Consider the following 15,286-nt stretch of genomic DNA (forward strand, 5'->3'; position numbering starts at 1 on the left):
CCCCTACTTTTGGTGTCCCCTCGGCTTGGAGAGAAAGAGAGTCCCCCTGCCCCTTGCGGGCAAAAAGAGTAGTCCACAACAGACAGCACAGTTTTCGTTCCCTTCGGAATCTTGCTAGGGGACCCTAAATTCACACTGGCTTATAGCCCTGTCCATGTATAACCTGGAGATAGCCACAGGGTGTATTTAGAAGCTCACTTAATTATTGTAAGACCTACATGTCCGTGACCTTCTCTTTATGGCCATCCAACCAGGCTGATAAGTATCTGCTCACTGTCGACCACCTTGAAACTTAAAGGTGTATTTAGGAGTTAATTCCATCGTACATAAGGGTCAGAAGCTTCCATCCCCTCCCCCCTTAGGACCATAAAAGGCAGATAACTATATAATCCGGATGTTTTGAAGTAAAACTGTACCGAGCAACCTCTTCTTGAGGATACGATATAAAATGCCTACTTGCCAAACTACCCACAGAATGTCACAGGGCGACATTATATTTCTTATGTACTTGTTATTTATTTGCTATTATTTTGATCGATACCAATTTTATTTCACAGTCTATTTGACTAGGTCTACAACTTCTTTCATGGCATATATACGGGAACACATTAAAGAAAAAGAAAATTGTAATTCCAAGGCGAATAGGGTGACCCAATATCTCAATCTTATCCAGACCTTTAAATGCATCTCTCATAGAATGATAACAGCAATAACATCATGATAAACAAATTTCAGTGACTTCAAATTCAAGGGCGAATAGGCTAACCCAAACTCTAAACTTTGTCCAGACCTCTAAATTCATCTTTTCAATCTACATCATTAACAAATTTCAACTAATAAATTTGCGAAAAACATTAAGTAATACAGAAGCAAATAACAAATTTCGTGACTCGCACAGGCAGCGTGAGTTTTGTTACGAAAGAAAAAACCGGGACCGAAACTAAACAGCTTAAAAGCTACTAAATTACAAACTCCTTGACATTATCTTATGCCACATTCACCCAAAGCATAAGCATGTTTTAAAGCTATTTCATTAAATTTCTTTTCTTCACAGAAGCTGCTTAAAGCGATGTTCGTCGGCTTCAAAAATTTAGCACATTGAGAATACAAGTTATTTACTACTCGAATCCTTTGGAAAATTCAGATTTTCAGTTCTCTGGTTCGTAGTTTTGTTCAGTTAAACCCAGTGTAACAAAAACATGTTTTGCTGGTGTGGATGGGGTATTCGTGTTGCTTATTGAAGTCGCTTCCAGCCCATTCACACACGGGCCCCTGGGCGGTTTTTGTTACCCACTGTGTTGGCTTCAAGCCATTCTAGCTATCTTTTATAAGAGAATATCGCCTATTAAAAAAAAAGTTGGACTTTGAGCAGAGATTTCGTGATCGGATAATACTTCGCGATACTCACGATTTGCTAGGGTACCTTTCACTGCCCTCCTTTATGCAAAAATTTCTCAATAAATATTAGTACTAAACCACGACTTATTCAAAACATTGCTGTACTGACTAGCAAGCGGACACAGAAGGCCTGACTTTGCTGACATCTCGTTCCTGACCATGCTCAATTGAAGATACATTTCCGGCATCACTTAGGTTACGTTGTGAGCTCTTCTCTGCAAAGTTTCCATCGTCTGCATATGGAAAAATGGTTTTCAGCCTACTCCTCAATCGCTCTCTAATCTGCAGATGAACAGGCAACCAAGTATCAGTTGCTAAGCTATCAAATTTATAATTTATGTCTGAAATTTTCACAATTCACTTAATGCACTTTCTCAGTCTGATATCCATCTCACCTGTCTGTTTCGCATACGGTGAAGGGCGAAAATCAAGAAACCCTAAAAACAGATAATTATTTTCCAGTATAATTAGTCAATATAATAATGTTTTGAATAAGTCGTAGTGTAGTGCTAATGTTTGTTGACCAAAGTTTGCATAGAGTTAAAGGTGTTTGATGCTCTGATCATTTGTTCACCTTGGAAACCCCCGTAACATAGGGGTAAAATATTGATTCAAAGTACGTTGCAGATCTCATGAATCGAGAAATAAATTTATTGTATCGATTAGAATCATTTTGAATGGGAAATATCATCTGACTAAAGTTAGTGTCTGTTTTTACCTGAGGTGTAGTTTGAGCGCCTAAGTATGCAAACCTTTGATTAAAATTTAACAACTTTTGTTAAAAACTTACCTGAGTGAAGTTTAAGATGGTGAAAATATAGGCGAAAGCTTTGTGTAAGGGTAACAAAAGACCAAATAACCACGTGACGCCCAGTAGTGGCACCATCATTGCGCATGTTTTAATGCTAACTCTGAAGAACGACAGCAATATAAGTTTTGTGGACTAATTGATGGGAGTGTTTTTCCTTCACTTAATGTTTCATTATTTAAGATTAACTAGAGTGGAATTTGTGATTGACACAACGATTCTGTCACATTGCTTTATGCTGTTTTCCCTAAATTTTATTTATTATCATTAATTTGTAAAATGCTGATTTCAAATCCCACCGTATCTGCCGGAAATGCTTGTCTTCCACCATTGGCTGCACTAGTGTGCTCATCTTTTTATGGACCTGGATGAGTATCAAAATGTTGACCTGGAAAAAATGTGAAATGCGTCGTCGAAAAGAGAAAAAATGTTAGCGGTCTTGTTACGAGCATAAGATAAAGAAAAAGTCTGAATCCCTCGGCTCTCTGTAAATTGAACCCCAAATCTTCATGTAAGGAGAACTAAATGGTATATGTTCCTGCATACTGCTACAATGAGAAATGCCGAAAAAAATCATGCAGGTTATTATAATTGGGAAGATTGCAAACTTTGAGCCAGGTGGTCAAAAACAGAAAGGTGTTCATGTTTTTTGTAAAGGAGCAGGGGAAAAAAGAAGTATTCAATAGAAGCCAATTCCGGTAAATAAAAAGTAATAAAGTGGCCTCAATCAATTATAAACTCACAACTTCAACGAGCGCCACAAATGCGACGAATATCCAGATCAGGTTGTTAGTCGAGGACAGCCAACAACTTGAAAGGTAAAAGGAGAACATAAAATAAACACAGCGGCGATAAAACCCCTAACCCACACCTTTTACCGGTAACAAAGCATCCAAAGGAGAAACAGAATCAAAATACACCAAATATTTTGTAGCAAAAAGAGAGAGAGTGGGAAGACACAAAAGATGAAGAGACAAGTACTCAATAATTATCTTACTATTTTTCACTGGTATAACTTTGAATTCCATCTTTTCCAGCCGCAACGCTCAATGAAATGCCCACCATGACGATCGGAAAACCTTAACAGAAGTAGGAGGAAGTGAATGCAGAATCACACGCAGAATCACAGAGACGATTAAAAAAAGGCAGGTACAAAAAACTCATAAGTGAAATGAAAGTACCCCATGAGATGACGTGATACGTGTGCATCTTGTCGCCAATGATATAAACTTTCACAACAAACAGATAAAGATAAACTCCCTCGACCATCATCCAACAGAAAGCGGCCATCAGGAAATATTGCGAGAGAGCTGCTGCCGTAACACAGAAAGCCTATGAGATAAAAGAGAGAGCCGGGTTTTTGTCTGTTTTAATACTCCTTTCTTAAGAATAACTTAAGCCCCTGAAGAGCAAATATACCGTGAATGGATGAAGAAGTCACTTACCCTATTTTCTGTGGCCTTTATACCGGCGAGAAAGATTATTTGACCAGCTCCGAGTGACACAGAAAGACTCAATCTTATTTGAGAAAGAGGCTGACCAAAATCTCTGGTGAAATAAGTGAACAAACAAAAAGACAAAGACACAAAAAACCAAAAAGAAGCATTATATGACAACGCATGCGGCTAATTTCAAGTGGTACTTTTCCAGTTAAGGCATTTGAATCACTGTCTCTCAGATGTCGAGATTTGCATAATTATTTATCATTAATTCTATTAACTCATTTTTTTATTGCGTACTTTCTAATTGGAGTCCGAAATCTTCAAAATCAAGTAAAGAATAAGTTTAGACGTATGCATGGTTGGGGTACTTACGTAATGAAGGATTCCACAATAATTGTCAAAAGTATCCCGGTAATGGAGAAGCTTAGTGCCACGTAGGTGATAATTTGCAGAATAGCTTCGTTCTCCAACGTAAGCTGTGTAATAAATGACATTAAGAGAAATAAGAAATTTGTTATCAAATAAACTGAATTGCAATACCCTATGATACATACATACATACACTTAATTTCAACTCGAATTATTAGAGTAACTCTAATGAGCTAATATCTTCGAGAAGGAAAAGTATATAAATCAAAAAAAATATATAAATCAATTAAAGTATTAAAATACATTGATTAAAACTACTGAAAGTTAATTTTTTTTATGGCTGTCTTAAAATCTTTAAATGATGTCATTGTTCTCATACTGTTTGGAAGCGAATTTCACATAAATAGATTCATGATAGAGCTTAGAAGATAAAATCATTACCCCTAGGCTATCATCGTAGTCAACTAAGACAGCAAAATGAGTCAAATGATTGCAGCTGCAAACTGTTTCTTCTGAGTTGCTTTTAGATGTAACCACATAGCATCCTCTCCCTGAGAACCCTTCTGACCTAAAAAAAAAATTTTTAAAAAAGCGTAAAAAAAATATGATGAACAAAAACAAGAAATGACCTCAAAAACCATCGAGGAACCAAAAGGTTAGATTTCAAATTTTCTTATCTCCTCCCAGTTATCCATAGAGTCGGCTTTGATATACTCACTGCCAGAGTGAGGCAAAAGGTTATATCAAGGCAGGCCAGGTGTCGTTTAAAATAGACTCATTAAACACAATTACAGCCTACCTTAAAAAGATGCGTGACGAAACAAAAAAGACAGGCAAAAACAAAACAAAAGAGTGAGCCTGTGTTCATGACATACAGGACGACTTTATCAACAGAAGAATAAATAGGAAGATGATAGCAATAAACAAACAGAAAGAACAACGCTATTCAGAAAAAATAATATGATAAAATTTTATGAAATAAACGGCTTCAATTCAGGAACAAGTAGAGCAGCAGTGACTGATAACTATGTAATGATTGTAGCAATTGCCCATGCTCTGGAAAAAACCTTACGAGAATAATACTTATGAAATGTGTCGTCTTAATATAAAATCCACGGAACCATTTATTCTGAAACAAGGCTAGCAATATATTTCAATTTTTACCCCTCGCTGAGGCCACTCCAAAATATGCATTTCTTCTCTCCTTTATCGACCTAAAAAAAAAATGATATCTTTGAAATAAATTGACATACGGTCGTTCGAGGGAGCAAATGGATGTCTGGATAATAAACCCTTACTAACATAAAGAAGCACCAACAAGTTCATCTCTCACAAGTTCATTCAAATACTTGGGACGCGATTGCCTAATTACACTCACGCAGCTCGCGTACCCCGCGTACCTACGGAGATGCAATCTTTTCTCGTAGGAAGCTATCTTACCTCCCTTTATCGGACTTGATGAAGGTTAAAAGCAACCAAATCTATCCATCACTAGTTTGTACCGAAACGATATGTATCGAACTGTCTTTTAATTTGTACCGAATCGAGTTTATCGATGCATCGAAACGACTTGTATCGAAACGACTTTGTATCAAAACGACCGGTCGCCACATACTAATTTTGATCTTGCTTTTACTTCCAGGTTTCTGAACTTTAAGATGACATTTTCTCGCAGCTTGTCTGGGTTTGGAGCCATTGCTACGGCCATTATCCCGGAGCTCAAATGCCTGAAAATAAAACACAGTTTAAACATGATGCATATCAATGTTGAGCTTGGTAATTGCTAAGGATATGGCATCCTTAGCGCCATTACAAACCAGTGCTATTTCCACACTAATGTTGTAGACGCTAAAATATGCATTGACTCACAGGGCAATCAACATGCAGAGTTTTAAAAAAGTTATAAGACCTTGTTGGTTAAATGCGCTGCGTTTTCCTTTTTTTATTTTTTTGGTTTTCTATTTGATGGAAGGACGCTGCATTCGGTTAAAACATCGAGGGAATTAATTTTACCTTCTGTTTCCTGCTTTAATCCTGATGGGTTGATCTGGAGCCAAGAGATCATGGAGATCTTTGTACACAATACCAACAACCACTGATCCTAAACAGGGAAGAGGAGAAATATATAACAGGCTGAAAAAACGTGATAATTTAAATTTTAAAAGACTACGAATCAAATAGACGGTGTGCATCAGCAAAGAAATTTCACGAATATGGTTTTCCACACCATGGAAAGGAAAAAAAAACAAGATAATGTTAATTTCAAAACGGTACGAATCACGTAGACTGTGTAAGTTAACAAACAAACATCTATGGAAATTTGAAAAGAAACCAAAAGAGCATTTTGTCAATACGTTAGAGAGTTGACTAGGTAGTCAATACAAACCGTTTTTCGCAAAATTTGCAGATGGAACATTTATGCTTGCTTGCCATTCTTCTTTCTCAAGATAGAAGTCACTCACATTTTGGCGCTGGACTTTTTGAATACGCAGCACTGACGGAGAATAAAGCATGTAAAAATATTAACAATGTAGTGACGTCATTACCTTACTGTGTTATGATTGTAGAAATGCTGGTTTTACTTTACTACGCAACAAGTACAATTAAACTTTTCACTCCCATGAGTGACCAAGATAGATTTTCTCCTTTCAATATCAATACAGTATCAAGTAGACAAGTGATGAGAATAAAAAAAAATTAACTAGAGGATTATATAACTTGATCCAATATCAAATTCCTCAAGTAACATCACAAGAACTATATGGCAGACAGTAAGGAGAATTACTAATGAGATCTTTTGGGAGTTAAAAGGTTTATCCTCTAAAGAACATAGAGCCATCGAGAACAAGACATTTTAATATTTTTGAGGATGAAAATCGCTGGCAATTACTTTCGCTTCTAAAATGATTGATAAACGCAAATAGTTAAAGGAAGGAGCAGATGGATCGATTTGATCCCGCAATAACGCTTATAAACTGGAACACGTGCCATAGTTTATTACATCATCAAGGCAGGAAGACCGTTTTATCATTTCATTACCCAGTTAGTGGGTAAACAAGTAATGGATCAGCGCTAATCAGGACAATTGATGTTCGTGTTCTGACTCACCCAATTTGTGGCCATGGATCTCTTTTGAAGACCTCGTTCCAACCAGGTGAAGTTTGCCATAATTAAGAACAAATTCCTCGAATGAATATGCCACGTTAAAGATGGATGCTCTGCTTATCTCAATCTGTTCTGTGCTAAATGCGCCTTTAAGAGATTTTATGATGTTTCCCATACCGATTACGAAGTCATCAAAAACGTCTATAACCTTCTGCAATAACATAAAATGCATTTTGTTGTTGTTGAAGTAAGGTGCTAAGCATATGACATTGATTTTCAGTGTGACTCAAGGAAATGATCTGAGTCTCCCACGAGCATTCAAACCGCAGACCCTCTGGTCTTGGTCGGGTACTTAATCAACCAAGCATAAAAGATCTGAACCCTTTGTTACGCACGTGCATATTTTTTATATATTTTTAAAGTTAGAATAAAGTGCAAAAAAAAAAAAAAAAAAAAAGGAAAAGAATCTGCTGTCTAGAATGTGCTCAGATTGAAGATTCGTCGAGGAAGTCCACGTTTGTCTCTCTGGGTATCAACTACTTGCGATTGTCTTTTTAATAAACACTATCAATTCATATGCCTGTAAAACGTAAGCCTGTGCTACCTCTCCGGCTGAACACGTGGTTGAGGTTAATCTTTTTTATCAGAGCCTACTCTTATTATAACTATACATTTATGCACAAATTTGGTTTATGCTGCATAGCAATATGTGTGTAATTGAAATACCTTCAAGGAATCGTTTCTGGTGATCTCTATTCTGTCAAATTTAGAGACATATTCGTTTGCCTAATACAAAGAAAATAACAGTTGCAATTGTGAACTACGAGAATTCTAACAATGACAATCACAAGGACAAGGATTACAGTTGATAGAGTACAAACCAGTTTACGAATTTTTCTCGACGTTGAAGAATACAACGAAGGCTGCGGCGACGGTTGTGTCCATGCTGATTCCGTTGATGCAGAGAGTTCTGCAGGTGACGGTGAAGATGATGATGTACCCGTTGACATCAATAAATTTCCAGAAACAAAAAAAGCAACAGAAAGATTAATTGATAATGATTATTATAGCATTAATCAAGATTGAATAATACATTTTTCCCTACCAATATCTCTCTTTTTGTGGTACTTCTTGTATTCGCTTGATTTACATTGATATAAACTGTTGTTGTTGTTTTTTTTTTGCCATTTCTGAATTTGTTTTAGTTTCACGCATCGTACGTAAGATCTGGATAGGGTAACTGGGATATCGACGACAAATGATTTCATCAATTCCTTTCTTCTGATGTTTAGTCGATGAAATATTTATCAATTCATAAGTCTCCATCATCTCGGTATTACAGACACAAAACGAGTGGCTCTTTCTCCCATGAATGACCAAGAAAGCCTGAACGGTCAAGTCTTTCCAACGGAATACAAGTGTTAAATGTTTAAATGTAAAGGTTTTTAGAGGTATAGATTTCACTTTGGCTCGGGTGAAAAGGTCTTCAAACTCTACTTTTCAAAGCTTGGTCTGTGAGTAGAAATGCCCCGACGTTGATTTTGCCTCTTACAAATAAATAAATAAATGAATAAATAAATGAATAAATAAATGAATAAATAAATGAATAAATAAATGAATAAATAAATGAATAAATAAATGAATAAATAAATGAATAAATAAATGAATAAATAAATGAATAAATAAATGAATAAATAAATGAATAAATAAATGAATAAATAAATGAATAAATAAATGAATAAATAAATGAATAAATAAATGAATAAATAAATGAATAAATAAATGAATAAATAAATGAATAAATAAATGAATAAATGATTATAGAATCCGGCACTTGGTAGGGAATTTGAACACAGTTTTTTTCCCACCAGGGGGAAGGCGATGGGTATTTGAATAAATCAATCTTAAAAAGTTCAAATGCTTAAGGGGTTACCCCGTAAGAGGGGGGCGGGGAGGGGGGGGAGAGGGGGATATTGATAGACGCTACGCTCACCGTCTTCTCCTTCTTTGCAAATTTGAGGGCACCTTATTCCATTGCATTTTAAATCACATTGACCACCCTCAAAATAGTAAGCCTGCTCAAATTCATATTCCTCCTCGCCGATTGCCAGATTACATTCTGTGACGTTGCAGGTATGATAACCTCCCTCATTTATTTGCTCAGAACATTGATCTACCAATAATGTGTTCGTGTGATTACAATTTTGCCCGCAAACTTCGAAGGAGATGTTGTTTGGCACGTGCTCACAATTGGTTACGGTACAGTTCATTTTGCAGGTATAACTGGTAAAGTTGCAATTTTGCACCCAACACTTATTTCCAAATTCCAGTGTGCGAGGTACTTCAACATATTCTTGATAGTAGGTATGCGAAGAGTCTTGTCCTGTAACTGAAAACGCCATAAAAATAAATTATAACTAAGATGCAAAGGAAGTATTATTCAAAAATACAAAAATAATAATAAAAGAAAGAATTGGTTTCTTCTGAGCAGTAATTCTTTTACAATTAACAGAATGAAATATCGTCAATCGTCGCTTTGCTTCAGCACCAAAAAGAATGATTATTTTGGTGAACACAACACCATTTCAGTTCCAACACAGTATCGAGGAGTTTTTAAACAAGATAATGCAACTATTACTTCTAGTGATATATGAGAACTAAGGAAATTATTACTAACGGCGCTCTCAACCATTTAAACTTAATGCTACGTTGATCAAAATGTCCACCATTTTTATCCTCTGATCAGTTTTTTTCTCTACACATTTAGCATCGCATTGAAACTGTGAAACTAGAGCCTGTAAGCAATCAGAGGCATTAAAATGAATTTTAAAAAAAAATAGGAAAAAAATCGTGCATCTAAACAAAAGTTTAAGGAGTATTGAAGTCTTAGATGTTTGTTTAGTTATATTGAGTAGATGAGGAGTGTTTATGTATCTTTTGAAACGCTGTCTGTAAGTTACTTTCCAAAGATAACTCGCTTTACAACCCTAGATCAAAACAAGCCGTCTTCCTGAAATTCGAAGATGAATCATCAGGCGTAATTATCGCGGAGACATATTGGAGTGGGTATTTAAGCAGGCATTTAACCGTTACTTTGTTCAATCAAAACACCAAAGATTAAGATGAATAATAATCGGAAGTTTATAATTGTTTCTTTAGTCTATTATCATCATTATTACTTTTATTTCAAATAGTGATACCCGTTTTGTGATGATTATGATTGGTAAACAAACTGTCGCTGATTCACCCCTCATTTCTTGACTACTTAATGGTCAGGCATGTATATGGTGACAATCAATTCTTTATCCTTGTCTCAACTATATTCTGCTCGTGCAATTAGACGTGAAAACTTGCATTGTTAGAGGCTTCATATCATCTGTAATGATCACATGCATTCCTAAAAGTTTGCTTGATAACGATGTTGTTATCCCACCCGATATGAAATAGGAGTGGTTCTGTCTTACCGTTGGAGACCTCACAGATGTAGGCCGCCCACTCATAACTATCGAAGTAATCGATGTTGCACTCATTGTCGATTGTCGATTGTATAACAGCCACATTTCTTTTACGTGTTAGCTGGTTCTTTCGCCGTTGGCAAATAGTCAGCGGTCTTCCACTCAACCAAGTCCACTTGTCGGCCTTTTTTACCAAACCAATGTGATAGAACTTAGGAATGCGGTTTCGAATCTCTCTATTGATAAACATCCATTCTTCTTTAGTTTCAATGGAAACCAGGTCTCCGCCTTGGCTTCGGCATTTCCTTTGACTAACATTCCATGTTTCTTCCTGCTTTGAAAATATGTACCAAGAGTTATTGAAGGAAGGATTTTGGCATTCTGCAAAATAAAAACAACATCAAAAAAACTGATTATCTAACAATCACAATGCTTGCAATCATAGTGTTCATAATGTCTACAACAAAAGCAACAAAAATGATAATAACGATATCAATAAAAATGTATATGATATGATAATGATGATGATAATTTGACTAATACTAATAACTGCTACTAATTGTAGTAATGACATGGTGATGATGACAACGAACGCAATGATGATGGTGAAGAGGATGATGGTAATAATAATGACAAAAGTACATTTTTGTTTAGTGTCATCTGATACATGTTTCTTGGGTGTCTGGCATAATTATTTAACTGAGATGGGCTTGTGGGTACAGCACAATTTTTACTTTTGAGAGAGTTGTTCTAAAAGAAAAGTTTCTTCAAGACCAAAATACTAAGGGTGGTGTTTTGGATTATAATGTACTTGCATTGTGAAATGTCTTGTTACCCCCGCGCATTTCACAGGCATTTTTTTCTGCGAAAAGACTGATTTGAAAAGGCCACCATTCTTGGATATGTGTACCGGGAATTTTGGAAACAGCCATTTTGGCACTTTATAGCGAACAATATTTATTGATGGAGAAAAATATATCACTAAATATATAATACTTATTAACTGATACTTGTAATTATGACGATAATGGTGACAGAACTAAAGCAATGCTTGGAATTAGGTTAAAGTTTTATAGCGTTAATTTTGTTTTTAGCATAAGCCTCGCTGAACTTTAACTTTGTTACTTTGTTTTCCAACTCGTATTATAGAGAAATTGCAAACCAATTAATGCACTTTATAGACAGTCAGTGACAGATTATTCTTAAACATCACTCAGAGATTTTTAAATTCCATTTCAGTTACATAAGTTCTTAATGGAACTATGCTCTCTCACCTGTTCCTTGCAATTGCATCAGTAAAAGTAGAGTAACTATAGATTACAAAGTAAACATATGCACAAGTGAGTTGTAGCAAAACAGTATTTGAAACACAGTAAAATCAACCTAGAATAGTACTTATTCACTATCTGAAGGTGTTTTCTTTGTGCATTTAAACTTCTGGTCACAACGTTTTCTAACTTCTCAGGGGAGCTGTTAAATAAAATCTAAAACGCGTTGCAGCTCAGCTTCTTGTCAGTTTGAAAAAGTCTTTATAATTGAAACGCGAGTCTAAAACGATACGTTTCGGTGAAATTTTATCCCTAGAAATATCTAACCTAGTATTACATCGCTTCTTACATAGCAAACACGTAAACTGGTCAAATGACGACTTAGCTCTCTGCCTTGCACGCGCTATTGTTCTTAGAGTGCAAAGTGACGGAACAAACGCTGGCTAACAATTAAGAATAATCCCATTGTTATTTTAACATTTTGAAACTCTTCATCGAAAGCAATGACAATCCACGTTTAAACTCTTATACAAGTCATTTTATGGGGTTTGCCGCGCTCACAGAAAAAGACACAAACTTTCTTGTTCACATAGTCAAGCACTGCCAACGAACAAAAAAATGTCATAAAGACAACTTTTTCGACAGTAAGGTGTTGGTAACACGGTTGCGCGCTGATCATGTCAAGAGTTTTAAACCTAATGGCCTCCATCTGGTGCGGAAATTTGCTATTTATAACTCTCTTTAAATTATATAAATATAATTTAAAGGTTCAAACGCGATGTGGAAATGATTTCTATAAATGTTCTTCATCAGAAATGACAATTACTCGTCGCCTGAGGTGCCTGAGAAAATTTCGAACTTCGTTTTGCACAGAAGAGCTTATGTGTATTTTAACCAAGTGGCATCTCCAGAAGGTTGTTAACTAAGCTGTTGTCTTCTTGCGATCCTTGATATCCAAAACAATCATGAACTAAAAGCACCTCTTAATGTTAATTACAGCATGATTGTTTTATTTTGAATTTTTTTTTTCTAATAATTTTTTTCCTTTAAAAACTCAGATACCTTTGGAAAACAGCGTTAGACACATCCTCTCAATTTTTCTATTCATTTATTTATCGATTTATTCATTCTTTTGTCTATCTTAATTTTATTTTTTTTGTTATTAAGAGCCTCTATCTGTATTTCCTTTTCTATGGTTTAATTCGGAACAGGGCTGTAGGATATCCTAATATTGAGTTATCTGTATATATCTATATTTCAACACATACTTCTAACTTTATATTTCAACAGCACAATCAAGAGTTTAATATAACTTGCATCTACTTACTCAGCGTAGAACGTATGGATTGGACTGTGAACCTTTTATATATTTTACTGGAATGAATCCCTTTCATCGCACCATACATCATAAGTTTTCGTTGGCAGTTGTAAGGGCGCTTACGCTGGTTTTTCACATGGTAGCATCATGGCGGATTCTTCAATATCTTTCAAACCCTTTTGCTGGAGTTAGACCATAATGGACATCATAATGTACAATTGATTCTCACTAACGTGCATCACCATCTGTTTTTCCATCTAAAAACGGGCCAATAAGGTTAAGGACAATTTGGGCAAGCTGTGGAGAGCTGTCGAAACAAACTGAGCGCACGCATAAAAAATGACTGTATGTAGTTGACGTTTTGGTTATATTTTACATTTCTTTTAAAAGAATACTCGTTCAACGACGGTTGTCTTCAAATAAGTAATATCTGCCGAAGTGTAATTTGAGTATCCCATCTGTTCTTGAAAGAATAAAAACGATCACCTTTATCTATCAAACAGAATAGAATTGACAGACTTAAGTTCGTAGATCATATATATCAATATATAATTCTACCACAGAACCCTACTGCTGCAAGACCTTATTCCCCACCCGCTGACTTTGGAAAATGAAGAAACCCGGTTCAAAAAATAAAGCTAAGTTTATGCGTTTTATTATATGGATAATGAAATTATATGCTCTTCCAAATCAAACATCAAGTTACACACTAAGCCAGAGATAAAAAAATATACTATTCATATTGGGGCATACGCAACTGATGTCAAGAGAGAAACAAATCCATATGCCGTAAGACAAAAGTGGAGGAGAAGGGAGAATGGAGAGAGGTGAAAGTATTGCTTTTATTATCCCAGTTTCAAGGATTCTTCCACTGTTATGGCTGATATCTCAGACATTAAAGTGACTCTTTCGAAAAACACTGCCGGTCTCACGCACCATAGTCGTAAGCATCATTTGCTCGCGAGCTTACATATTTGAAAAGTCTGAGCGAGTCACCTTAATTAATTCGTCACGCGTGACGAGAGTTCGATCATTTTCGTAATCATCTGTTTATTCGTTATTCTTCATGATTCATGATCCTATAGTTAGTGAAATCCGTTAGTCTCATTTCACTCAACAATCTTCGAAATACTCTACGCTGTATTGCAAAAGGTTGTCCTAACCCAGAGGATTTAGGGCAATCTCCTCAAACTTTTAACCCGAGGCAGCGTTCGTAGACTCAATTACATAATCTAAGAGAGATACCAGACTTGCTTGAAGATGCTTATATCTGGTGAAAATCTCATATGGCAGCACTCCCAGAAATTCCCTTCTGTTCCATCTTATCGTAATCGTATCTTATAAACTCGGATATCACCCAATTTGACGGGGGGGGGGGGGGGTATTCAGTCTGGTGATGCGTTGAGACCAATTGTGCGCGAGCGAAAACATTTGATAATTCGTAATTTTTGTTATCTTAATGATAATGGATTCATGGCGGCGTAAAAGGAGATTATCATATAAACTACGGTGTTATAAAAAGGATTTCTAGCCCTGCGAAAAGCCGTAGCAACACACGTGAAAAAATATCGTATTTTTTCACGTGTGTTTGACATCGCCAATCAGCTGCTGACACGTAATTCGCCTTTCGCGCCACTTGGTCGGGTTGATAAATGAACGGCAAAGCCTTCACGATTCTCAATACAAGGTCGTTTGTCAGAATTTTTTTCGGATAATGGTTGTCAAAACACTGAAAAATCTGTATCGCTCACCGGCAGCCAGTGACATTAAAACTATCCTAGAAACGGAAGAAAACCAAAATATGGAACGAAAAATCGAGAGTTTCGTATTCAGTGGCTTTAGTAATGGCACTCTCGCGGCTGAAACGAAATGGCTCAATTAAGATGCCTTAAAGGCTAACATTAGAAACATTTAAGACATCTTTAAGTGATGTACAAAAGTTCTGAAATTAACCTTTAATTTAGCTTTCAGAAGTCAATTAAAGTTTCCTTATGAACCATTCAAGACACAGACACAAACTTAATTAAGTTTGTGTTCGTGAGTTTTGTGTTAGTGTTACGGATCTTGTGATTCTGTTTTAAGTTTGTGTTGGTGTTACAGAGTTTTGTGTTAGTGTTGCGGAT

The 15,286-nt window shown here is 35.9% G+C and overlaps 1 protein-coding gene across 1 annotated transcript; it reads right to left on the minus strand.

Moving 5' to 3' along the window:
• Positions 1-888: 888 nt before the first annotated feature.
• Positions 889-13,335, minus strand: LOC131776738 (adhesion G protein-coupled receptor L4-like). Its single transcript, XM_066167264.1, has 21 exons — positions 13,173-13,335; positions 11,852-11,887; positions 10,587-10,958; positions 9,116-9,511; positions 8,004-8,092; positions 7,849-7,908; positions 7,126-7,333; positions 6,404-6,511; positions 6,031-6,118; positions 5,633-5,744; positions 5,182-5,231; positions 4,459-4,585; positions 4,021-4,124; positions 3,652-3,754; positions 3,388-3,538; positions 3,204-3,285; positions 2,950-3,016; positions 2,506-2,594; positions 2,189-2,309; positions 1,794-1,835; positions 889-1,680 (listed from the first exon to the last, which is right to left on the minus strand). Exons 1-21 carry the CDS (start codon positions 13,252-13,254, stop codon positions 1,507-1,509), a joined length of 2,661 nt encoding a protein of 886 aa, XP_066023361.1. The 5' UTR covers positions 13,255-13,335; the 3' UTR covers positions 889-1,506.
• Positions 13,336-15,286: the final 1,951 nt, after the last annotated feature.

Source organism: Pocillopora verrucosa, chromosome 5 (assembly GCF_036669915.1).
Source record: "Pocillopora verrucosa isolate sample1 chromosome 5, ASM3666991v2, whole genome shotgun sequence".
Taxonomy (NCBI): domain Eukaryota; kingdom Metazoa; phylum Cnidaria; class Anthozoa; order Scleractinia; family Pocilloporidae; genus Pocillopora; species Pocillopora verrucosa.

Bases quoted from the DNA above. Each gene is read 5' to 3' on its own strand.
- LOC131776738 (XM_066167264.1), bottom strand. From the start codon at position 13,254: ATGATGTATGGTGCGATGAAAGGGATTCATTCCAGTAAAATATATAAA. The intron at 6,119-6,403 runs GTTTGTATTGAC...TTCCCTGTTTAG, and splicing joins TGCAAATTTTGCGAAAAACG to GATCAGTGGTTGTTGGTATT. The intron at 3,755-4,020 runs GTAAGTACCCCA...TTATTTCACCAG, and splicing joins ATTGTGGAATCCTTCATTAC to AGATTTTGGTCAGCCTCTTT.